We start from the raw sequence: 27,202 nt of genomic DNA, 5'->3' as shown, positions 1-27,202 counted from the left end.
CACACACCAATCACTGCCATATGTGAGTCACATTTGAGCTCAGAGCAGCATATGATCTAAGGTATGAACGCCTTATTCATGATGTAGTCGTGTATGTGTGTGTGTGTGTGTGTGTGTGTGTGTGTGCGCGCTGATATGGTGCGTCAGGTAGATAGATCCCCATGTCCGTGGTGCTGCAGAGAGTTTGTCATGTTTCGAAGTTGAAATAGAAAGCAAGCCAAAGGCCAGAGGTTTGGAGTACCTGTGGTGTTTAAACCCCCGGCAATTAATTTTGGTGCATTATTTGGAAAACTATTAAGATTCTTTTAATCCAGACCAGATGTTTGTTCTTTGGTATACCTTCTTCCCTTTATTTGATAGCACAGGGTGTAGGCAGACAAGAAACGGGAAGAGAATAAGGTGTGTGGGGGGGGCATGCAACAAATCTCCCTATTTGAACCAGGGACTTTGCAATTACATGGCTTCAGTCTTAGATGAGGTTTGGTGATCATTTTAGATCTGCAACTAACAATTGTTATTGTTAAAATTTGATGGCTACTTTTTTTTTATTTTATTTTTTTTATTTATCAATTAATTCTTTAATGTATGAAATGTCATAATAGTGAAATATGTCCATCACAATTTCTAAGATCCTGAAGTGATGTGTCAGATGTCTAAAACCCCCAAAATAGGAGCAGAAAGGGAGAAAAGGGAAACCGTACTGTTAAACCATTCAGCATTCTTCCACATTGAGTTCATGTTCTTGTTAATCGACTGTTAGTGGAATTGTATCTTGTTAATTGCTTTTGCAAATGAATGATTCCAAGCACCTTGTAATTAAAATCCTTGCAAAATTAGTTCATGTTTTTGTTCATTTGTAAAGACTTTTGTCAGTATGTACAATGAAATGCAGGTAATGGCAATCAACATCAATTTTATTATGTTATGCAGTTTGTACCTTTTGTGATATATTTTAATATCATAATATTGCTTATATATATATATATATATATATTCAAACATATAAGTACATCTTTTTTTGCTGTTTTTTTTAGCAGCAGCGAATACTGAACAATACTAGGCCAGTTAATCCCTATGTGCTTAAAACAAACGTGTGATAGGTCAGTTTACCAGCGAATAGGAAACACTTGATTTGATGCATCAGCGTGTGTGCTTGAAACGCAAAGCATCAATAACACAAGCTTAATTAATTGTTTAAGCCAAAGTCATAATGTGATTATGAAATACTTTTCTAGTATCCTTTCTCTGCGTGTGCTGCCATTGTCTCTCCAAACTCTGTAGTAACCCCAGTAGCAGGGGGAAGTCATGCCCATGTCCTAATCTGAAAATCTGGGTATGGACATGACACAGGGTTTCCACTGGGTCTTAAAAAGTCTAAAAACAACAAGTCTAAAATGTATAAATCAAAATTGTAGGCCTTAAAAAGTCTTAAATTCGCTGAAGTATTGTGTTGTAGGTCTTAAGTCATTTTAAACAGGTCCTAATTTCCCTACCTCCAATGCTCATTGAAATGTTCCTGCAGCGCTTTACAATGTTCTATTTTAATTCTGTGGTGTTGTAGTTCTTTCCAATAATAACAAGTCCAATTATAATTAGCTGTAATATGACTACAAATTAGACCAATATGCAACTTATATTGCAGCCAATCTAGACACCAGTCCTATAATGCCAATGAGGAAATCTGGGAATTGTTTCAGACATTATTTCTGCACTATGACATCTGACTTTTGTTTTTGATGTTGCGATATATAGGTCTTAAATTCTATTCCTAATGGTATTGAAAAGTCTTAAATTTGACTTGGTGAAACCTGCAGAAACTAAAAGGGTTGTCACTGGTTAGCAGTGCTGCAAGAAGATCCCAAGCCTCAGACTTCCAGAGCTACCACACAGATTAGAGCCAACCCTGCTGTTTGTAAGGAATCCTCCAAGGAAAACAAACCTGCCTTTTGAGCCCTATTACCAGAGAGATGTTAGGGTTGGGGCTAACAGCATCATGGTTGGAAGAGAATTGAGCGAGAGAAAAAGGGGCTAAATCTGGTTGTGTGTTGCCATTGATTAAATGTAGCCTTCACAGTACAACATGGCTTGACACATGTTGGAAGAGAGTGGGTTATACTTTTGTGGGGATCCTCTGATGCCCCCTAGAGGTTAATACCTTTATCCCTCTCGTGGAAAATGCCTCCTACCTTATAAGTTTCCAGTTGGATCTTCAGAAACCTTTTGTTTTGTTTTCCTCTTCATGCTACTTTAAGGAAAAATTCACTCAGTTTGTCCCCGGTCTGTATAAAGTTATAGTTTCTATTGCCTAGTTTACAGGGGTTTTGTGGTAGTGTGTGACATGAGACTTTTGCAAGAGTCCGCTTAGTTTCTGCGTGACTTGTTGCATGTGTGTGTGTGTGTTTGCACACGTTGGTGTTATAGAGAGGGGTCTGGGCAGTGTTCCCGTGTCCATGCACAGCCCCCAGAGTAAAGTAAACACAGCGGCTCTTTTCTCATCCCAGCCGTCAGCAGGCTCTCCCCAGGCCCGCGCCAGAGACCACACACCCAGACCACACACACACACACACACACACACACACACACCACACACACACACACACACACACACACACACACATATACACACACACACACATATACACACACACACACACACACACACACACACATATACACACACACACACACACACACACACACATATACACACATATACACACACACCACACACACACACACTGCCCAGACCTTTCCGCAGATCCTTTCACATACACACAGACCACACAACACCAGCTCAGGCCCCTTGCACGCAACCTAGCTGAGCTGTCATTCTGCCCTGTGTGTGTGTGTGTGTGTGTGTGTGTGTGTGTGTGCGCATGCAGGCTGTGTGTTTGTGCACGTGTATTTCCAAGATTGGGGGGGAGGGGGCATAATCTAGAAACACTCCTGGAATCAGAATTATACAAAATAAAGATCCTCTGCCCCTTTGCGGCTCCCGCTCTAAACATATGGGATTGATGAAGGATATAAAAAGCTATTGTTTTAGGTCTGTTAACCTCTTATCTACTCATGTCAGATCCATAGCCCCTCCATTTCCTCTGACAAGCGCAGGGTAGCAGCAACAACATGAGGTAAATCCCGTTGGAGTTTTCTCGTTAACTCCGGGATGTCAGGGCGATGGAGTGTGGGGGGGGGGGGGGGGAGCACTGTGGCAGAAAGGTTTACCAGAAAGGTTCCTACTCTTGGACGTTTCGACGTCACTACATGTGCTGCTGCTGTCCCTTTGTAGGTTTTTAGGCGTCTGTGTTTTAGTCGTGCAATAAGTTTCCCTAAGACACTAATGGAAATCTGTGGTCGGAAGTAGGGTTGCACGATATTGACAAAATGTGATATTGATTATGAATATTGCGATATCGATATTCATTTCGATATTTTTAAACTTATGTAAAATTACAAAAGTAATGGGAAAATGCATCAAAATAGATTCATAACAAATAAAACAAGTTGGACCGTCATATTGGACCGGTCCAACATGAATAAATAATTAACGAACATGTCTACAGAACAGGACATGTTTTACTGGTTGGACAATAAACAATAAATAAAGAGCATGTCTACAGAACAGGACATATTAGAAACAATAAAAATAAATATAAAAAAATATTGCATACTTATCGCGACACTTTCCATATAATATTGCGCAACGTGATATCACGATAATGATGTTGAGTCGATATATCATGCATCTCTAGTCGGAAGTCTTGGGAGATTTACTTGGTGCCATGAGCCAAATATTCAGCAATTGATAAATTGTGAGCTGGTGGGACTTAAGTCTTAAGGCGGTTTTTACACTATGTACTGAAATGATTCAACTCTTTTATTTGTCAGAGTCAGTCAATGGAAAACAATAATGTTGATTACCCATACACGCCGGGGAAGAATATTACACACATCTCTCAATATATTGTAGTCCAGTACAACACCATCACTACCCTCAGTGCTAAAACATATAATTGAATTAACACCTCTATGACCGTGTCAACAAAAACTGAAAATAAAAGTAGACTTTATGGCAGAATGTTGCATTGGGTTTTTACAGGTGTACATAATAGAGTGTAAAGCACAACATGTCACTGATGTTTATTTGAACTCACCAGGTCTAATGAGAAGTTCACGATTATGTTCATTATTGAATTAAGGAATGACTTTATAAATGAATGAATCATTTTGTCTATAAAATGTCATAAAATAGTGAAAGACCTCCATAAGTCCAAGTCCAAATTGACAACTTCAAATGTCTTCCTTCTTAAACGATTGGCAGAATAGTCGCCAATGAATTTTCGATCGATTAATCAACTAATTGTTTTAGCTTTATCATAAAGGTAAATGTTGAAAAAACATTAACACGATTTAAAGTTAACTAACTTATTATGTACTATTAAAAAAAATACATCTTTTTTTTTTTTTTTATGTTTGCATATCAGGTGACCCCATAAGTTCTCGATCCCAGGGTTAGAGAAGCACAGACTAATCATTGAAGTCATTTTTTAAGCCACAATGCCAAACACTGCTTGTCCCCAGCTTCTCAAATGTGAGGATTATCTGCTTTTTTTTGTTATATATCATTGTAAACTTGAAATATGTTTGGGCCGCGTGCCTCACCAAACTACCAATGTAAAGATAAATCTGGTCTCTGGGAGATTTTTGCACTATTTTTTATTTTTTTTTAAATCATTTTATATACTGATATGAATGTAATTTTAAACAATGATAGAAAACATTTACAGCCCTGGTTTATAGCTCTTGGTGCTTGCACTGGCTGCTGCAGGGGTTGAAACTTAGATTTTCTTTTTACAGGAAATCTCTCTAACAAGTAGACTAATCAATGTCGTGCTCTGTCAGTTTTGATTTCCTTTGATATTGGCACCCCCATTGGCTCTTGGAGTTCGAATTACACCTCAGTTGTACGCCTACACCTAATTAGTGACCATATAACTGTACAAAGGGTTACCACCATGAACTTGTTGCAGGTCCGGTCCGTGTGAACTCCTGCATTGTTTGTGGAGAACGTGTTTTGGCTGCGGAGCAAAAGGGCGGAAGCCTCGCTCAGGCTGCTTCGGGGAGTCTAGATTGGTCATCCTTTTGGAGACCTGGCAATAATTTATTAGCAAACATCTGTGCTGCTGAAATACATCCTTTCATTTTTTCATTTGGAATCTTTCCCTGTCTTCCTTTTGAACTGATTTGCATGGGTGCTCCTTCGTTGGTACCACAATCTGCGCTGTATTGTGTGGGCTTATGTGGAATGATTGGGTAGGCCAGGTTTATTTATCCTTCGCTGTGAGGTTTACATTCTTCCTTTCCTCCCTGCTCTCTGTCTGCTCCTTCATTCTTGGCTCCCTTCTCTATTTTTCCTATTATCTGGGAGATAACTGCTGCAATGCATACATTGTTTGGAGACCTACATGGTGGGAAATTAACACTAGCTGCCAGCCAAATGCTGCTCCAATTTTGCTGTCCCCAGTCAGTTCTACAAATCTAAATATCTGGCTGCCTGGTAATTCACTAAAAGCTGCTGGTGAATTAAAACTAATAATGTATCGTATTTATTGTCAGGAGAGGGTTGTGGGTTCACCAGCTACGGTTACACATTGACATAAAGATTATTTTTGATCCCCCTTTCAAGACATGGAAGGTCTATGGTTTACTGCAGATACTTCTAATACAGTTGGGTGTAAGTGTTTTGTGTGGTCATCTGGCAATGCTTTGTTTTTGCATTTTTACAGCAATAATTTGCCTATTTTATATCTTCATAAGCATTTTGAGCTTCCAGAGTTATCCCTGTTTATTTTCCTTATGCCTTGAGATATATATATATATATATATATATTTATTTTTTATTTTTTTTCTCTCTAAATAGAAAATGTAAAATGATACTGCGATCATTTTTATTATCGATTGCATCATTAGAAGATGCTGTAACTTGTTCATATGTGTTACCTGAACTGTCAGTGTGTGGAGTTTTGTTACTCGCCATGTCCTCTAATGCAGTGGTTCTCAAGCTTTTTTCAATAATGTACTGCCTTTGTTTTTTTTTTAAGCCATGTACCCCCTAACCAGCGCAAATAATTTTTGGTAGAAAATAAAAGTCTATATAAAGAGGAACAGTACAGGGATGTCAGCGATAGATATACTAAACAACAGCCTTGTACCTGGAAAACAAGTAAGGCAAGAATAGGTCGAAAATATTAACAAAAACATTCAAAAAAGCAATAAAAAGCAATAAAAAATTCAAAAAAAAAACAATAGAAAGAAGGAAGGCAACACAACAGTGACAAAAAATTCCAAAAAGCATCAAACTTCGAAAAAAGTGAGGAAAAACTTTGAAAAAAGCAGAAAGGAAAAAAAGACAGCAGAAAAAAGTAAGGAAGAAAGGCAAGAATAGGTCAAAACAAATGACAAACTTGGAAAAAAAAGACAGTAGAAGTAGCCTAACTACAGCCTTGTAACGGAAAAACATTTTGCAAAAAATCGTACCTACCCCCTGCAGTCCTCCAAAGTACCCCTAGGGGTACACGTACCCCCATTTGAGAAACACTGCTCTAATGTATGCCTCTCTCTGCCTGTCTTTTTCCATGTCCAGGTGCTGATCGACCCAGTGTTCCTGTCTGCCTCAGGCCACCATGTCTCGTGCCCGTCAGCCCCCGCTGGTCACGGGCATCTCGCCCAAGGAGGGTGCGGCTTGGACCAAAGTCACCATCCGCGGAGAGAACCTGGGCACGGGCCCAGCCGACCTCATCGGTAACGCACTTATAACCACATGACTAACCACACAGGCAGCTCAGTCTTGGTAAAATGTTGTAGTTTCTATATTTGTTTATTTTATTTTTTGAATGAATGAATTGCTGTTCAGCAATATTGATTTTCATGGCGAATGAAGACATCCATATTCAATCTTCACTGTCTTCCCCTTGATATTTTTTCTTTAATTAATACGTCCAGATAAATAAACAGTGTATAGGTATTTCTTAGATCAGCACACAGATCATTTACATTTATTTGTTTTATCGTAAATGATCATTGTTAGGTGATGATTTTTGTTTTGTTATCTCTCTCTGTGGTAGTCGCTTTATTTGAAATAGAGGGACACTAATGTTGAGTGTAATGTGTAGCTGCTTCATTTTTGTCATTTCATTTCTGCTCTGGTATGTAGAGTATTTTGTAACATAAGTCGTATTAACTGACTTTATTAACTTATCCATCAACGAACCACAGCGGCCCCCTTTTTTTAAACAGGCTGGTGTAAAGTTTGTTTTTGTTTATATGGTACGTAAGTGGACTGGACGCCTCGTTCTTTTCCCCATTTGGAATAAGAATATCATCACTTTTTCACTATTTATGTTTAACTCTTATGGCAATTTAGTAAGTTGTTTTAAAAAAAACTGTCTAAAGGCAACTTTTTCTTTGTACACATATTTATACGTAGCAATAATTAACGTATTATTATTAAACTGGCTGTATACTTACATTTAAATCTGTGTTGCATTATAACAAGTATTTTCTCAATGGAAGAATGCAAGAGTAAAATTCATTTGAAAATGTAAAATCTGTTTTTCCATTTAATTTTGCAGTTATAATTTGAGATACATCCTTTGAGAATTGATTGTAGATGTGAAAATACTTCATTTGAAGTGTTCTTTTAAAGTTTTAGCAATAAAAGAAAAATCCTCCAAATGTGACTAGAGAAAACAAACAATAACTCCTGCACACCAACCAAATAAATTATTACGTAATTCGATTTTGCTTCTTCTGTGACAATTCTGCCAACTCTCTGCAACATTTTTGTTTCTGTAAATATTTAGATACTGTATGCCTAGTTTGAGAAACATAGGAGCTTATCAACATGCATTAATGTGAAAATAGAGTTGTTGTTGGTGTTGTTGGTGGTGTGTCTTTTTTTTTATGATTTTCAAGAGCCACACAGATGGACTACCTCCATCTTGTTCTCATTATGTGTTTGAACGTCACACTTTTTCTGTGCCGATATTTTCCCTCATGTTCGCCAATTCCTCCTCTACCCTACTTCTTTGGTTTGAGCGGAGGTGGGGGGCGGGGGGGTGACAGTCCAGAGGACTAACACACTGCTCCATGCTTGAAAAGCCGTGCTCTGGCCAGCGATACGGGTCTATTTTTGACCGCGATTGTCCCTGGGGCCTGGAATTAGACAATTAGATATGCACAAATGTGTGTGAGTGCTTATGTATTAAAACAAAGTGGCCAGTCGAGAACAGAGGCAGGAAATGGGGCTCTAATTGCCATATTATTCACGGTTTTATGGGCTATTTCTTCATCAGCTTTCACAGGCTTTTATGATGTTTGATTATACACACGTGAAGCATTCTGAATCCCCTCGGCCGGAACTGTCCAAGTTATCCCCGTGTCTATCTTCGAGTGTCCAAATAGTTTTGAAGAGGACGACAGATGTAGGGGCAGAGTGCACATTGTGCCAGTAATGGGCCACTTAGCGCTGAAGTGACACACGTTAGCTTAACGGAGCTGAGTGAGAGGAAGGAAGGTCACGACCACCCACACCCATCGTGATCCCAACTTGAACTTTGGCCCCCAGTGACAGTTTGACTAAACTTGCTGATAGACGCCAATTCTGTCTGAGTGAGCTCCTCTTGTTATAGAGTGTGTGTGTGTGTGTGTGTGTGTGCGTGCGTGTGCTACATGTAGTTTATTTGTGCTGTCACTGCGTGGCTGTATCGCTCACCCTTTTCACCTTTTCCCTCTCTCTCTCTTCCGTCCCAGGTCTGTCGATCTGCGGCCATAACTGCCTGCTGACAGCCGAGTGGATGTCAGCCAGCAAGATAGTGTGCCGCGTGGGTCCAGCCAAAGACGACAAGGGAGAGATCATTGTCACCACCAAGTCTGGGGGTCTCGGCACCTCCACAGTCTCGTTCAAACTGCTCAGGCCAGAGAGGATTGGTAAGACTCACCAGCCTCAACATTTGATTTGCTAGCCTGGACAATAGGAGCAGATAAAAGTTGCAACTAACCCTGCAGCTAATAATTATTTACATTAGCGAATCAACGCTTTAAAAAAAATAAAATATATATATATAATTGATAAACTGTTTAAACTCTAAATTGGTCTACAACTTTAAAAAACAAAAAAACATTAAAATAGACAAAACACCTCGTCGCCAAAAAACTGATTACAGTAACACACCTGGTTGTGTGAGCTGCAGAAATCAACCATACCTCATACATCGTCAAATTGGTGAACGTGTTTCTCTGATGGCTTGTGTTTGATTTCTTTCCAGATTTTCCTAAATGCAATATTTGTTGTCAAATTGAGATTTCATAGATTTATTTGGGTTTTGTTCTTTTGAAAGTAGTTCTGAAATTGCAGTGCATTGAGCTTTCTCGGGCCACTGTAGATCTCTTTACCAGAACATGTAAACGGTGGCGTATGCACAGAGTAGACAGAATTTGCACTTGTTTAATTACAATTCGAAGAAACATAGTTTGAAAAATTAAAATATAATAAATGTGCGTGTTTGTAATTTTGAGAGAGTGTACTTTGTGTGTGTGCGCGCGCGCGCACATCTGGGATGTGTTGTTGAGCTCCCTGACTCTCCTGTTGTGCCCTGTCCCGCAGGTATCCTGGACCAGTCTGCTGTGTGGGTGGATGAGATGAACTACTACGACATGCGGACCGACCGCAACAAAGGCATCTCCCCCCTCTCCCTGCGGCCCAGCAATCCACTGGGCATCGATGTAGACAAGTATGGACAGAGAACACTCAAACGCACGCACACAAACATCGCTCAGCACAATCACGCCGCCATAAACACACGCGCTCTAGTCATTGACTCATGGTTTACATCCCTAAACAGAAACAAACTCTCCCCATATGCAGGCGTTTGAAATATTATGCCAACACAGCAATGGCTGAACAGCCTCTAACCGCTGCTCACAGGGAGTGGAAACAGTATAATTGTGTATAAAGCTGAGAGGACAGCGGACGATAGAAAGGGATTTGGAAAGAACTAAGGCAGCGACCCACACACATGTTTGTATACCGCCCAGGAGCAGGCAGGCAGCGTGGTGCTCCCACGCGCCTGGCAGAGAGTGCAAACATTGTAATATATAGTTTGTGTTGTCAGGTTCTGGCATTTCTGGGTTAGTGTTTGTTTGGTTTAGAGGGGCCGGGGGCAAGTGACCGCTCGTGGCCAGAGACGAGACCCCATAAACAGGCTGTACCATTCACTCGTCTCCCACGGTTGCGTTAAACATCCAGCATAAAAAGTCTACGCAATTCCCTTTGACAGTAATGTGTTGATCTGACACAGGAAGAGTTGTAAAATAAAATACTCCGTAATGCATTTAATCGGAGGAGCTGTTTGTTAGTAAAAGAGCATCGCATCTTTGTGTCGGTGATGTCACTGGATGGTCATTCAACTGTAGATGCTTGCACCAGCTGTTTGTAACGTCATGCTTGGCCTTGATATAATGTAGGTGATTAATAAATGTAGATTAAAAAGTTACTAGATGAAACTAAAAGTCTGTCCCTTAGTTGTTACTAAATATTTCCACATAATGACACACGATAAGGTTTGTTTGGTAGCGTCATTGGATTGTTCCCTTACTCTGAACTTGGACAAATGCAAACAGTGTAACCAAGTAAGCTTGCTTGTTACAGACAAAGCTGCAGTTCAGGGTTAATATTGTTGATTGCTGTGTGATTGCACAGCTCTGCAGATGTTTCAGAAGTTTTAGCAGTGCCGCACACCCTTGTGTTGTCTTCCCGTCAACCTTGGAAAAAAAACACTTTTGTTTTTGCTTTTTCCAACGTTTTAAATTGTAAAAAATTTTCAGATATAAAACAAAAATTAAAAACGGGCCAATGTGACCCGCAGTCAACACAAGGGTTAAGCGAAATACAGCTAGAGATTACTAAGAACTTATTAAAGGACCTAACACAAACTGGATTGATACATGTAATATTAGATATGCATTACCAATCCAGGATTGTGGAAGAAACTCTCACATCCTGATCAGAGAATCGGTTTCTGTCCGAGGTGTAATGCTTGGATAATGATGTAGTGCAACACCTGATGCCTGCTGAACTGGCAAGCTTGAAAAGCAAAAAGCTACATCTACTTAGTATCTTCTGCAGTCTGAACACGTGAGAGCCTTGAAGTGTGTCACTTTCAGAGGCAAGTGAGTAATATTAGGAAGTGGGAGAGTGCCTTCAGCTAGCCTCATCTACTTTCATTCTAACACACTACTTGAAGTTCCAGAAAAGGACTCCCAATTATCATGTGCCATCTTAGTTAATCTTAAAAACAATGACACCTGTAGCATTTTGAGTTGTCTTGTATTTCCCTCAATTACAATCACTTCTTGACCATTAAAAAACAATTTGAGTGTAAATTCCCCCACACAGAAATAACTTATGGTTTAAAAAAAAACAAAAAAAAAAACACTTACCTCTGTCTATCTTTGATACAGATAATTTATACATTTGAAGCTTGCAATTTCACTCAGTTTCCCATCTTAACTATTGCAACATCTCCACCTGTAATAATAATATTTAGTGCCCAAAATGTTGTATGTCCATTTGCACTTTCACTCTGTTGTGATATAGTCATTTGACCATTGCAACAACTCTGCAGAAATAATATTATGCCATACACATGAATGAGTTTGTACTAACTACTGAATGCTGCTGTTTTTTTGCATGTTTGTGTTAGCATACGTCACCAAGTATATGGATTTTCTGTTTACCAGACTTTAATACTGTACTGTCCGTGTGATGTTTTTTCTACATGTGTGTGTAACTGCAGAGTGGGTGGTGGTGGTGGTTGGCGGGAGGGGGGGGGGGGGTTGGTTTGTGTAGGCCATGGGTCATTAGTAGAGATCAAGCTTCCCTAATGAGTGCAGGGTCCTCCAGGGGCACCCAGGCGTCACACACTGCACTTCCCACGCCAGGCTCTCCCGGCCTGGGTACTTTCTGGCTGCACACTGCCCCCTGCTGGACAACACTGCCCCCAACATCACATTAAAAAAAATGATCTCACAATTTACACAATTATTTTTCAAAAATCCCTTCTTACTCACAATTTTGTCGTTAATATATTTATACATTTATTTGTCTCTGTTTTCATGTCATTGTCAGATTGTACTGCATGATTTGATCCTTGGTGTTTTTCTAATGTTCATGTTATCTGTACATTGTACATCTTTCAATAAAGTTGAGTTCTTTTTTTATCCTGCTTTTCTTCTGTGATCATCTTTGTTAATCCGTTTTTTTTTCTTTCTCAGAGGCAAAATCCCACAGAAAGACATGGAGCTGACATTTCCAGGAATGAGTGGAGACTTCACCAGCGAGAACTTTTCTGCCACCTGGTACCTCATAGAAAACCACACAGGCTCCAGGTAATTAATGGATATTGACCATTAATCGAGAAAATAATTGATAGGTTAAATGCACCCCTATAGTACAGATAGGGAGATGGCAGTGGCTAGATTGAAAAGAAAAGAATGCAAACAGAGAGTAGAGAGACAATTTGTTAAGCTTGGTTTTACGTGAAGTACATTTTATTCATATAGCGCCAAATCACAACAGAAGTTATCTCATGACACATTTCATGTGGAGCAGGTCTAGACAATACTTTTTAACATACACTTTGATTGTATAGTGTCTTGGCTGAATCTTCACATTGTCATTTGGTCCGTTAGAGAGAGCAGTTAGGTATGTAGACGAGGCAGCCTGCTGACCCAAAAAGCCCTGAGCCTCGTTGACTCGTCGGCTGTCATGTCAGGGCAGAGGAGAATTATTTTTGGACTCTCCTGGCTTCCTCTCCCTCAGCTTAGCCTTCCAGTAACCCAGACCCCAGGATCCAGCATGACCAGGGGCCTCTGTTTGGACCTCGCTGAGTGACTGTTTCTTCCTGCGGAGGAAACCTCACTCAGTCAGGACACTCACACAGACACACATACTCATTTGCCGCATGTTTGTGTGTGGTTGTGTTTCTGAGATAGATGCTCGTGTGCAAATGCCTTTTGAAATCAAATGGCAAATGAAAATGATTAGTTGACCAATCAATCAGAAAAGTAAAAACAATCCATTGATTGTAATCAAGTAAAAATACCAAACATTTGTTGGTTCTGGCTTTTTAAATATGATGATTTGCTTAATATTGTTAATTGGAGCAATTCAAATACTCTTGAAATGGGCATTTTACAAATTACCTAGACAAATGAATGAATGAAAGTAATAACAAGTTGGAGGCCTAATACAATGGCATGACCATTTTGTTTCCTCAGTTTTGAGCAGTTGAAGATTGGGGCCAATAATCTGAAGAAGCAGGCTACTAAGAAGAATGAGGGTAGTCTGGCCTATGTGAAAGGAGGCCTCAGTACGTTCTTTGAGGCCCAGGACGCTCTGGCAGGTGAGAGGGATTAACACATTTTTGTGTGCTATGGAATCGCACCAAATTGCCCACAATTAATACCCAACCTTCCATATCATCACTCTTCATCTCTGCACAGAAAAAGAGCTTTTGATTTTTGGAAAGCGTGCAAGCCTGCGTGTCTCTGGATTTTTTCCCTTCACATGTGGTTTAGCAGCGGTTGATTAAAGAGGCTCATTTGGACGCTGTGTGAAAACCCTCCTAGCCCTTGGTACTACAGTTACACACGCCAACCACAACAGGGCTAATTCAACTTCATCAAAATGAGATCAGCTCTCACCTGTCACACACAGTCTCACTCGAGTCTCCCGAGAGCTTGGAAGTGGACGCACAAACAAACACACACACACACACACTTGGCCACATGAACCTCCAGATGCCAAAAAGATTTCAAGGTAGCCGAAGACTGACTGACTGCTGTCGCTCTGCCAGGTACTTCAAATCAATTGTTCGCTTCATCATTCATACTTTTGTCTGTTTACTCTCTCCTCCCGCCATAGCCGCTCAGTTACTTCCCCTTACTATTTATATGTACACTTTTCTGCCTCCATCATTATTATTATTGCTTTCCGTATGTTTGTGCCCCGGTTGGGAGAGAGGCAATGTTGTCATTGTTAGTGGCTGAATCTAAATAAACGGAGCAGCCCAACACAATGCAGGCCAGAGTATTAGGACTGATAGTGCTGATAACAGACCCAATATGACCAATGGGAACAATGCACAGTCATTCTCACGTCCAGACTGAGTGTGCCTACTGTGTGCCCACTGGCCCAATGGGAAATGTACGGTCCCTACAGATGGAGGAAGCAATACACTATGGATGGACTCAAGTGACCTGTGAACCAAGAGGGCATAATGATGCTTTATGACCTGTGTGACAGGATGGGACTCACTGTATTGGCCTGATTATAAAATTCCCCACTTGCTTTGCAAAACCTGTTGTTTTGTTTAGGAACACATTGAATTAAACAAGGTAGGCAGATATAGCATGTTTAACACATTCTAAATGTATTGTCGAATTTATATAAAAATAATAATTTGAGACAAAATAACCGACAAACGATAGTCAAGTGGTCTTTTTTAGTTCTGTATCATTTCTAAGAGCAACAACGTTGCTCTTTGTCTGCTGGATGTGTATATACGCAACTGTTGGGTAACAACTTGATAGTAAGGTGATAGTATGACAATGTTTAGTCTTTGTGCAGCCGGGTGACCAAAAAATTATTAATCCTGCTTCAAAATATAAATCTCATGTCTATGTAGCTTGTGCTTTCAAGTGCGGCTAACTGACACTCCTTTATTATCAGCCTTTTTGGAAGAGCTCGGATTGATTGTTTTTAGCTGTTAGCAATTTTCCAGACTGTGCCTTTTGACCGAGATTTTCTATGCTTTCCACTAATTCCATTTGTTGTTAAGTTATTTTCTATTGTGGCAACTAAACATAATGTACAGGAGCCATTAGAGTCCCTCATAGGTTAAACTGGGCTCACTAACCACTTAGAGCCGACTAACTATAATCGATAAGCTAATTATAAACGTCAATAAACTTGCTAGCTCATCAACAATAAGGCTACAATACAATATTATCATGAAGGAACAGGCTCACTCTGCAGGTACTCACTTTATCCTCGAAACTCCCACTTTTCAAATGTAATTTCCACAAAAAAACATTGTCTCATATTTAGACCAGCAACTTGACTTTAAAGTTCATTTTTTAAACTTCCTGACTCCTGCCTTCTCATCATGACTCATTACAGCACCACAACATCCTTTCTCGGCCAAGATTTGGCTCTGAGTCATAAAAAATGAAGTGGTAGCCCAGAATGGATAGCTCAAGTGGAGATATTCTCTACACTAGGTATGGTCAGCCAAACCGACATACCAGCCGACATGCTGCTAGCAGCCAGCTCGAGACAGCTCTGCAACCGCTCATTGCCAGGCCTAGTTAGCGCAGCTGTCTGAGTAACTGTGAATCCTTTCTTTGTCTCTCAGCTGCGTTTTGGCAAGTCTCTGTTGTTCTTAGGTCGTTCTAAATTAATCTCACCTGAGATGTAGCTGAAAATTTAAAAGAAATTAGCTGTAAAAAGAAGAGAAATTAACAGGGTGCTTGTGTGTTCTCCTTGTTCAGAATTCGCTGTGTTAGAAGTTGCTGTAGTGCTTCCAGCCCTCTTAATCACCATCAAGACATTTTGGTCTCCTCTCCTGTTTATTTTCACTTCTGCTTGCATGTGAGATATTTATTGATGACTTTAATAGAAGTCTGGAGTTACTTTTTAATGCAAGTGTAATGCTGCCGGCAAGGTGGAAACGGGGAGGAGAAGCCAAATCTGGGAAAAGAAATGAGGCGGATAGAAAATATTTAGAGCAAACGTCAGACTCTGACTTCAATATCCGTGGGGTTTCTCCCCCTCCCTCTATTTCTTGTCCCCGCTAATTGCTTCTTAATTGCTCTCCAGTATAGCTAACCATCTCCAACAGAAATAGCAAAACAAAATCCCATGTCTCTTTTTTTAATGAACTATGGACTCTGTGCTTAAGCACACAGTTTAAGAGTTTTACATCTGCAAACCACACATCTTGTTAATTACAGAGCTGTTTGGGTTAGTTAGCTAATGTCGGCTTTTGGCAAATGGAGAAACAAGACTGGGAGCTCCGGCCAACTTTTTATGCGAGGGTTGTATTTTTAAGAGCTTCCAAAGGGCCGATCAGAAGTGCATGGTCAAGATGCATGCAACATCCATTCTTTTAGCAGAAGCATCTTTTCAAATGACACTAGTTGGGCTTTTTTATATTTAGACAAAAGAACCCATCAATTAGTTCAAGTTACTTTATTTGTCCCCCAGTGGGGCAATTTGTTGTGCAGCAGATAGTATAATACAAATCACACACAATCATACACACAATGCAGAGATTGCCTACCTTACAGGCAAGTTTAAAAACCATGATTAAGCAGATTTGGTATCCACCAGATTGACAAAACCACATGAAATACAGTGTATTTGTCAATGTCATTATACAATTAAGTGTTTCTGCTGTATTTAGTTTTTTTTTTAATCACCACAGCAAAACCTTGCCTCATGCTACTTTACATAAAAGTGATACAGTAGGTGGTATACAGATTTATAATAATAATGTTGATTTTGAATTTGGAATCTGTATCAGCAGATATCCAGAGATGAGGTATCGTAATTGGTATCAAGAGAAAAAAAGTTGGATGGGTGCATGGCTGATTACATGAGAAACAAAAAAAGGTTCAAATGTCGAGCCCGTAACTCATTGTTTAACAGCTTTCAAGTAAACAAAAAATTAAGAGATAAATATAAGAGGCAAGAGAAAAGAGTCTGAACATTTATATTTTAATTAAAATGAGAGTATGTATGAAGAATAGTTGACAACTCGGGACATACATGAAGACAACACGCTACTTTTAATGTTTCAAAATCCGAACTGCATGTATTTATGTGGTTTTGCTCAGTAGGAATTGAAGCCTAAATCTCTGCAGATCAGACTACTGTAAACAGTCCTGTATCTGAGGCTCGACCCAGAGATGTAATGCAGCATCACTCACAGCGTCTCAGGTTCAGATGGGTTTCACTTGAAGTCACAGGATCCTACATGTAAACTTTTATTTTTTTTTTACCTTAGTCAGATGCTACTGGGTGTAGAAAGTTGGAAGGAGGTCAAATGGGCATCAAATAATGGCTGCACGATATGAGGAAAATATGCGACATGCAATGACGTAAAAAAAAACGCAAAAAAAACTATTTGCGTTATATGAACAGATATTAAAGTGTACTCAGTTCTGCAATTCTGCAGCTTTAAGTATTCTGCTAAAGTACAACTAATTGCTTGTTGAATTTAAAACAAATAAAAGGAAAGCAACTGAACATTGATTTGAATATAAAAGGCAGCATTAAAAAAAAAGTGACAGTTCCATCTTAAAGTGTGATATTCTACCGATATTTTCTTTCAACTAACACAAAATGTCTGAGTGTCGTTTTTTTATTTTTTATATGTCACAGCCCTCTGCGATATGGTTATTGTGCCAGTGGATATCACAAGGACGATTAAAAAACCGATATATTGTGCAGCCATACAAGCACCTACAGTATATGTCGAATTTCTGAAGTGTCACAGCTTGTATCAAGTCCTTACTAGTTTTGAGGACAGATGGTGTTTTGTAGTGGTCAGAGTTTTATGCTAGTTTCCAAAAATCAGGCATTTTAGTTTACCCCATTCGCTGATTTGGCTTTTTGGTTTGTAATATTTTAGTTGTTTGCAAAGGGGAATTCTTTGCAGTGAAGAAAACAAGTGTCCCTGTACACACTCCAGTGAACCACCACGGACTGGTGAAAGATTTTGGGCATGGCGACTGTTTGGTCGTGAAGCCTCAGTGACATACTGAGCCATGTTTTCTGAGACAAAGCTGCTCTGGCTCTGATTGACTGACTGACAGTCTGTCAGGGGAGTCCAGGGTTGTTTCTACAAAAAATGTTGAAATTTGAGGTTTTTCATTGTTGTGTGAACAGGAAGTCTCCCAGTGATGCAGGAAACGGAACGGCTACCGTGTTCCAAAAATGCCAGATTCCCAGGGCCTATTCCCCGAGCCCCTGGCCCCGGCAGGAGTCAAAACATCTCCAGCTTTAGAATCCAGGGACACTGTATTTTTATTCTTATTCATTTTTTTCTTCTTCCCTAAACGGTTCCAGGAAGCGAAGTGGGGAGCTGCAGCTCTTCCTCAGGTCCTGGCTGTGTCTGTTATCCGGACTGTGACCTGATGTTTAGGTTAGCCGTGACGTCACCAGCCCTTCAGTGTGTGACAGTTGCAGAGGACACACAGCTGGTAGCAAGGCGAGGAGGGGGGAGGAGAGAGTGTGGAGACGTGAAGCAGCCCTGCAGTGTGTGTGTCTCCGTCTTCCTGTGTGTTCAGCCCTATCAATCCTGTGCTCTCCCGTATACACTCCCACGTCTACGTGCCTGCATCTGGCCGCGTTTTCTGCCGGTCGTCGAGCTGCGAGAGGTCCACCAAAGGGCCAGCGACGTCCGCACTGATTAGGGCAATGGCATGTTTGAACAGTGTGTTTTTTAGGAATACCTTGGTCTCTGCCTTGAGGCTTCTGTCTGTCAGAGTGGACCCACATATTTATTTACAGAACTCTCCCCCTTCACTTTGCCTCCGGCTCCCTCTGTCGTCTCCACGCTCCGCTAACAGCGAGCATTTGTAGTTGTGGGAGAAGAAGGAAGGCAGGGAGAGTGGAGAGAAGAGGAATGAGTGGATCGTTATAATTTTTCTCTTCGCCTCCCACCCCCCATGTTTCTGTCTCTTAACTTCATTCTTGAGATGTCTGCCTGTTGCATATTTGAATCGCTCCGCAAGTATGTATGAGAAGGTCTCTCCTAAGCCTTCTCCACCTCTCTTCCACTCTGTCAATAAACCCACACAGACGCTCTCAGCACCCGGCTGCCCACTACTGCACACCATTTATTTATTCACTGGGGTAGCCACACCGCTCTCTCTCTGTTTTCTCCCCTCATTCCCTCTTTTCAAATTCCCTCTCCCGCGTAAAGCTCTTCATGCTAAGTGATGGATACGAGCCATCAGAGATTTTCCGCCCACTTCCCCTAAGCAGTCATTTTTGGCATCCAGACCTCCAGCGCTGCTCTCCCAAATGTTATTTTTCAGAGAGTTGAAACATTTTCGATTCACATTACCTCCAGGTCATAGGGCTCCAAATGTCCCAAGACCACAAAACTGTGCTGTTAATGGCTTTGATTAGGTGAATTGATCCAGTACAGTCACTGCTGGGACAAAGTCAGGTCCTCAGTTGGCGTGGGAACAGGCAAAGGGGGGGCTGGGTTCAATAGCAACATCTGTGGGCGGAGAACCGGCGAGGTTATCTCCCATCTATCACTGGGGTAGGGCCTGTTTATTGTTTTACCTTCGGTTCCTGAAATTGAAAATGTTCCTGTCTCAGGGGATTACACGTTGGTTACTCTACAGTGTAGAGAACCGGTTTCTGCTTTTTTTTTTTCTTTTCCACATTTTGTCCCACCTCAACATTCATGCTAACATTTCTCATTTCTCAGATTTTTTTTTTTCTTTCTTTTTCTCAGTGGATTTCACTATATTTTGTCCATCACAGTCCTTTACAGTACAAATGAATTCTGGCTTTTGTGTTGCAGCGATCCACCAAAGGCTGGAGTCAGATGGTACAGAGAGAGTGGAGGGATCGATGACCCAACGACTAGAAAACATCCTCAACAGTAAGCATCTCCTCATTCAGAGTCCAGCCCCAAGAGAAATGGCAAATGTACAGGTTCAGTTTTTGGGACAAAAATATCTTTGCACATAAAGGCGCCATTTCATGTGTCATTTAATGCACTAGTACAGTGCCCGTTGAAAATGTGCCTGTTTGGAACGGGCCATTGCTTGGCCTGTGGTATTGCTGCTTTTAGAATTCTTTAAATCAAATTGTACCCCAAAATGACTTCAAGAAGGACCCCAAACCACTTAATATGCAACGCCACTGGATAACCTACTACTGACTACATCAGAGGAAGACATTGTACTTCTATATTTAGCTGACAGAGAACGCTGCAGATTCAGAATGTAATCACAAAATATCACAATGAAAATGTGGAGATGTAATCAGACATTACATGGACTCATGGTGGTGTGCTACCCACCTGGCCTGTTATGAGAGCTAATCAGCACATATCTACGTTAATCATCCACTAGAGAGAGAGAGAGAGTGTGTGTGTGTGTGTGTGTGTGTGTTTTTGTCTCGTGTCATATGATTGTTAATGAATTTAACACTTCAGCTAGGGCTGGGCAACATATCAATATTATATCAATATCGTGATATGAGACTAGATATCGTCTTAGATTTTGAATATTGAAATATGACAAGTGTTGTCTTTCCTGGTTTTACAAGCTGCATTACAGTAAAATGATGTAATTTTGTGACTTACCAGACTGTTTGCAAGCTGTTCTATTATTTGCCTTTACCCACGTAGTCATTAAATCCACGTTACTGACGATTATATATCAAAAATGTAATTGTAAAAATGAATTTGTGAAAGCACCAAATTTCTAAATCTATTGGTATAATTAGCAAAGTAAGTCACTTCCTGTACACCCTATCATTCTTTGATTTAGCTTTACTTTTCATGCTGCCAGTTTAATTTTTCAGCATCCCATCAGAAAATAAATTTGAATCCCAACCCCTTCAAATCCTCCCATCCTTTTGGCTCATTTATTTCCGAAACCTCAACTTTTTACGATTGATGTTTTTTTTTACACAAGATAACAATTCAGAGAGGGAAATCTTCCAGGTCATTCATTCAAACGACTTCACAGATGCACTCAGAGGTCAATTTTCAATAGGCTACAGGGCTTTTATTACGTGGTGACATAATAATCTCAACTCAAGGCTAAGTTACTGGCTTTTTCAGACCAATGAAACTTCATCTCACAGTCTTCCACAGCGAATGAAACTGGCCACCGTGTTATCATGTGACATCATCATGGGAGGAGACTGTAACTCCCGTTCTTTGTTAAAAGATGATCTTGGTTGTCAGAAGTGAATAGCCTTGATCTTTTCTCCCAATATGTCTCCATTAGCTGGCGGTTGAAAAAGCTAATAGGTGGATTTTGAGTTGAGATTATTTAGTCACACATACATCAAGAATGAAGGCCCACCTACAATACACTTACAAAAAAACAACTTTAAACTCTTTTTTGTCTATTATTTAATGGCTTTTTTTCTCTAATATTTAAATAACCTGTGTCTTTGACTTCGTTTTATATTTTTTTTAAGGTAGAGGTAATAAAAAGAGCCCTTTTTGGGTTGTATTTCTCTCCCTGCACATTACTTTGACTTATCTTTACAGTACTGTATATCCTTGGGTTGATTTTAACATGTTCTAATAAAACTCAAAGAGCGAAAGGGTCAAAGTCATTATGAGAAGAGACAGATGCTCTGCGCTGCCACACTTATCACACACTGATACGCCGTCCATTAACCGAACACATGCACACTGTGTATGTTCAGTCGCCTTTGTAGATCTTCCCCGTTTTTTAACAAGCAGTTCACTCGGCAGATCCTGTGTTCCCACCCTCTCATCCCGTACATGATAATGGGACTCTTCTAATGGAGGGTCAATGAGCAGGTCCTTTTCCCGGAGTCTAGAGTAAATAAACCTCCACACCGGACGTGGCTTTCATCCCCGCAGCCCTAGACTTGTGGGCCCTTGTGGCTCAGGCCACCGTTCACCCCCAAAAAAGTAATGCGTCAAACACGCAGCACCAATAAGCCAATCACAAAATGGATACATATAGTAGTTTCATGACCACTCAGATTGGCAAGTGAAAAATGTGAAATATTCCTCTGTTGGGTCCTATGCTGTTTTTTTGTTGTTGTTTCTTTTCTTTCTTCAGGGATTTTGTTTTGGGGGTGGGGGTTTGTTTTGATTAGAAACTATTTTTTTTCTTCTATTTAACGGCACATCCGAGGCCACCCATGAAGCCCCTGAGTCGTGCATAGGTTCCACTGAGCTGTCGGACTAAGAGATAGCTGTCACTTTCTCCTTAGAAAGCTCAGTCTCCACTGTGTCCGATAGCTTACAGAGCAGGAAGAAAACCAGAGGCCGACATTAAAAAGGAAATGTGGTATCAACATTTATTTTTATAGTATCCCAGTTTCTCATTTGCTCCTGCCTCTTTCGCTTTGGCTCACTCTTTTTTTTCTCTCCCTCCTGTGTTTCTTCTCGTAGGAGCGAGTAATACTGCAGACACTCTTTTCCAGGAGGTCTTGGGGCGGAAAGACAAAGCTGACTCCACACGCAATGCACTCAACGTCCTGCAACGTTTCAAGTTTCTCTTTAACCTGCCACTCAACATTGAACGCAATATCCAAAAGGTACTCTATGCACATACATCTATATACAAAATAGAAACACCAGCACATGTGTGAATATTAAGTGCCTCATACAAAATATATACAGCCTCCCTCTGCCTCCACACCAGTGCACTTGTAATGCTGTCATCCGAGCTGTGTACAGTGAGCTATTGGATCATTCATCATCACGTAGGGGAGAGCCTTCAGCTCTCTGAGTGATGGAGGAGGTGCAAATCTGTTTTACAGTCTGCACTCTCAGAACTTCCCTTTGCATAGAGTGTTTAGGTCTGGTTATTTGTGAGGCTCTTGTTTTGTCTCGGTGTTCAGGATACCAATCTTCAGTTTGTTTAGCTGTCACAACAGGACATTGTCATCTGAAAATATGGGAACCGAGAAAAATGCACGAGTCCCGTAGCTTAATATTCCTCAGTTTTTATAAAACCCAGCAGAGCAGTCATCATAAAACCTAATGTCTCCCATGCCATTGAAAGTCCACCACCATGTGTAACTTCACCTCACTTTACTTTACTTCATTTTATTTTTATATTACAGGAAACTGGCCTCACAGTAGCAATTAAATACATAAATATAAACATAATGCAAGAGAACCGCAAACAAACCAAGGATGTAGCTGCCACTACTGAACAAATGTGGAATAATAATAGCATATTTTCTATATATATAGAAATGATGCTATTATGGTTCCACATTTATTCAGAGGCAGTAATTATTGTCATATATATATATATATATATATATATATATAGTAAAGTCAGTTATGAGTCAAATGCATTTGTTATATTGGGGTTTCCGCGGGGTCTTAAAAAGTCAAAAATTTAAAAATAAAAATGTTAGGCCTTAAAAAGTCTTAAATGATCTGAAGTATTGTGTTCTAGGTCTTAAATCATTTTAAACAGGTCTTAATGTTCCTATGTCCATGCATTGCTACCGCTAATGCTCTTTTTTATTTTTTTGGTGTTGTAGTTCTTTCTTTCGCTAGTCCAAATATAATTTCGCTGTATTTGACAACAAATCAGAGCAACATGCAACTCATATTGCAGCCAATCAGCTTTCGTGTTATCGGCGCGAGTCTCTTTCGGATTGTACCACAGACATAAAACAGATTTTATTCTTCAGCAACGGGGAAGTGCAAGTTTAGCGATACTTGGCTTGAAAAAAATTTAATTTAGGGCTTAGTTGGTAAAAGGTCTTAAAAAGTCTTACATTTGACTTGGTGAAACTCTGTATATGGACATCAGGACTTTTAGAACTCCTAGTTGTCTCGAGCTGCTTTGAGAACTCCCACAGTCCTACAAGAAAAAAGAGCACTTAACATTATGATTCTAAAGCAGTAGAAACTGTACAGCCTTCTTTTCCTTTCTAAAAAGTTATATTCTTTTATTGTAATATATCTCTTGACTCTAGCAGTACTTTGCTTTATTGTTTATTCCCTTTTTAATATGTTTATTGTTTACTTTATGCACCTAATACACCAAGGCAAATTTCTTGGAAGTGCAAACTTGCTCGGCAACAAATGGGATTGTTATGATTGTGAAGCTGCCTTTTAAATCATGAATTGTTACTTTTCAGTTTTTTTTAAATACAGTCTATCCCCAGTATGTACAGTATGTATATTTGTTTTAAATTGCCGCTTGGATGGCTGTCATCCAGAGGGTGGAGTTAGAGAGGCTTAAATACACAGTGTGTGTCACGATTGCTAAGTTTGAAAAAAAACAAAAAAAAAAACGTCCTGGGCTGCATTATTAACTGAACTGACTTTTCTCTCTCAGGGTGATTACGATGTGGTCATCAATGACTACGAGAAAGCCAAATCTCTCTTTGGCAATACAGAAGTCCCTGTTTTCAAAAAAGGTAACTTCATTTGTTTTTATCTCAACAAATGAATGAAATTAAGTAAAAAGGAATCACTCTTTGAATCCAATGGTTTTGCTGTTTCTCTGCTCTAGTGTATGCTGAGGTTGAGACGCGGATCTCGGCTCTGAGGAGTCTCTTATTGGAGAAACTGCTGCAGACCCCATCAACACTGCACGACCAGAAGAGATACATCAGGTCTACATTTTCGTAATCCTGCGACGGCTATTTCATACCATCTGTCTGTATTTCTCCCAGTGGTCATGTTTTGGTCTTTATAGATCTCATACTCTTTGATTTGTTTTCACATAACGGGTTCATTATCTACATGTGAAGCAGTTCTTTTTTTCTTTATCACTATCCTGCAGTTTGTTTGTTTTTGACATTTCTCTGTCACAGTCTGTGTACATAAAGTCATGACATATCTCTTATACTCCTTCATTACACATCTTTTGGTTTCTTTGATGCCTGTCTGTGTCATCGTTTGCCAGAACTTCATCCTCCATCCACTTTCCTCTGTCTGCCTCTCACTTTTCTCTGAACGTTCACAGTATCCTCTCAGCTTTCTGTTGTCCCATTCTCTTGTTTCTGTTTCTATTTTTCCCCCTCTTCCCTGCCTTTCTTTCCCTCTTTTTTTTCCTCCCCCTCCCTCCTTCTGCCCATTCATACTTGTGGTCTCTCCCAATTTGTTATTGTTAAGACCGACCTGTCAGGATCACAGAGACCAGTTCTCAACCACACTGCAACATCTTTCATCCTGCTGCATTAGGCACGGCTCTGAACGCCCACTCAGCTCCTGTTTACTCTTGCCGTGGATGGTGGGAGCTGTCTGCATGTGTGCCTTTTTGTGCCTGTGAGGCTTGCTCAATCTTTTTGAAAGATGCCACCTAATGAGAAACAAATGAGCAGTTGGTTCATTGAATGACAGCAGAGGGAGCCAGGCCACAGCCCAGAGAGTCATCTGAGAGCCCACAGGTCACTGAGTGATGCCCAGCAAATAAACACCTGGGAGAGGGATGATTATGGAATTATGACAGATGGATAAGAGGGTGAAGTGTTTGTGGATACAATTCATAGAATTCGCTGTGATTGGTGTTTTGCTCACTCCTCCTCCTTTTGACATTTACTGTGCCTGCAAGCTAGCACCTCACCAGAAGAGGTGTTTTCCTTTTTGTCCTTCTTCTTTGAACGCAAATGTTTCACACCTGTGTGTTTGTGCACGTGTAGGTACCTGTCTGACCTGCACGCTCCGGGCGACCCAGCATGGCAGTGCATCTACGCTCAGCACAAGTGGATCTTGCAGCTGATGCAAAGCTGCAGAGATGAGTTCATCAGTGGCCAGAGAGGTGACTAACTCACACACACATGACTCGCTTTACATATTAAGTGAAAAGCCCCTATTTAGCGTTTCCAGTCTGTACTGGTAGCTGAGGGAAGAGAGAAGGCCAGCTGCCTCTCCGCCGAACCAGCTCTGTGCTTGCATTCCCCTCTCCGTCACCGCCCTCCCCTGCTCTGCTCGAGGCCCGCGTGTTTATTTTTTCATGAATGTATGAATAAGATGAAAGTGAGGGAGCATTGGCTTTGGATTTGGGTTTCAGGGCTTGCCATGTTACTGCACACGCACACATACAATCTCTCTCTCTCTCTCTCTCTCTCTCTCTCTCTCTCTCTCTCTCTCACACAGCTTCACAGATGGATTGGAACAATTAACCCCAATTAAGCTGTTCCTCTGTTAAATCAGCCAGCAGAAAAATGTGAATGTGAAACCGTCCGCTCAGGAACAGCGATACGGCAACCACGCTTACACACACACACACACACACACACACACACACACACACACACACACACACACTCACTCTCTCTCTCACACTCACACTCACACAAAGGCACCCACTCACAAATACATTGTGAGTGGGTGGCTGCTTCACATAGTGCAGCTGGAACATAAACATGTCTAATGCTAAGGGTAACAGTGGTTTCCGGGGCTCAGGCTTGATGGATATGGGGTTCAGTGTGCTCCCTGCCTCTCTACAGTCGAATATCATCTTGATTATCATGTCAGGGATGGCCCCTTTTCAGTTGCATTCCACAGCAGAGCAACATGTGGCAGGGAGTGAATCTGAAATTGCATGCAAATCAAATGCAACCCAGCTATTCTAAAATAATTGCTGGTTTGCAAAAATGCATACTTACAGTTAGTTTATTTACTTGATATGCCAGTAAAATATATATTAAATAAACTTTAAGTGATTCAAGAGAAACATTATATCCAAACAATAAACAATACGATACTGACACCGTATAAATAGACACATTTTTTGCACACAAGTTTTCATACCTAAAACACGTAACAGGTCATTTGTCAGTGTCTTCCAAAAATGACCTATATGACTTTTCCAAACAAGTCTCATAGATGTTTGCTGATCTGCCACATCTATGGTGAAGCTCTGTTTGAGTTAAGCTAACTAAAGCTACTTGGTTAAGAGATCCTTCATATTTAAGAAGAAACTAAACTTGAGGTTTGTTTCTAGCAGGCAGGACATGAGTTTCCATCATCACTGTCAAGGTCATGCATTTGTAAATCCACCCCGACCCCCTTGCTAAGACTTTTTTGCAGTGTTGTGAAAAACATTGCGTAACCTCCACCTTTGCCACAGAGAGAGGAAAGTCATTATTCACACAACCACATAAGGCTGCTTTTAAGGAAAATGTAAATGTAGGTAGTTTTTAAAGGTGCACTATGAGTTCCTGCATGGTTTCAGCATGATTTTCATTTCATTTTTCAACCACAACAACGGGGCGGTTGTGGTTAGGAAAAGAAGAACGGGGAAAGGAACCGTCGCACGCAGGAGACGCCGACCACAACAGGACTGGACGGTTGTGTTTAGGAAGAGAATAACGGAATAGCGGAAAGGAACTGCAACACGCGGGGCGCAATCCCTG

General features: G+C 40.6%; 1 protein-coding gene across 1 annotated transcript in view; it reads left to right on the top strand.

Moving 5' to 3' along the window:
• exoc2 (exocyst complex component 2) overlaps positions 1-27,202 on the top strand; it is a 56,161-nt gene that overhangs the window by 8,321 nt on the left and 20,638 nt on the right. The window contains exons 2-11 of the mRNA XM_078258351.1: positions 6,644-6,801; positions 8,812-8,988; positions 9,665-9,791; positions 12,334-12,447; positions 13,339-13,463; positions 19,668-19,748; positions 22,260-22,405; positions 24,175-24,256; positions 24,352-24,454; positions 25,484-25,602. Coding sequence (XP_078114477.1) covers positions 6,684-6,801; positions 8,812-8,988; positions 9,665-9,791; positions 12,334-12,447; positions 13,339-13,463; positions 19,668-19,748; positions 22,260-22,405; positions 24,175-24,256; positions 24,352-24,454; positions 25,484-25,602 — 1,192 coding nt within the window. The 5' untranslated portion in view covers positions 6,644-6,683. The remainder of the gene's footprint in view (positions 1-6,643; positions 6,802-8,811; positions 8,989-9,664; positions 9,792-12,333; positions 12,448-13,338; positions 13,464-19,667; positions 19,749-22,259; positions 22,406-24,174; positions 24,257-24,351; positions 24,455-25,483; positions 25,603-27,202) is intronic.

This window comes from Sander vitreus, chromosome 9, assembly GCF_031162955.1.
Source record: "Sander vitreus isolate 19-12246 chromosome 9, sanVit1, whole genome shotgun sequence".
NCBI classification, from domain to species: domain Eukaryota; kingdom Metazoa; phylum Chordata; class Actinopteri; order Perciformes; family Percidae; genus Sander; species Sander vitreus.
The sequence above is the reverse complement of the archived record's forward strand: the minus strand, read 5'-3'. Positions and strand labels throughout refer to the sequence as shown.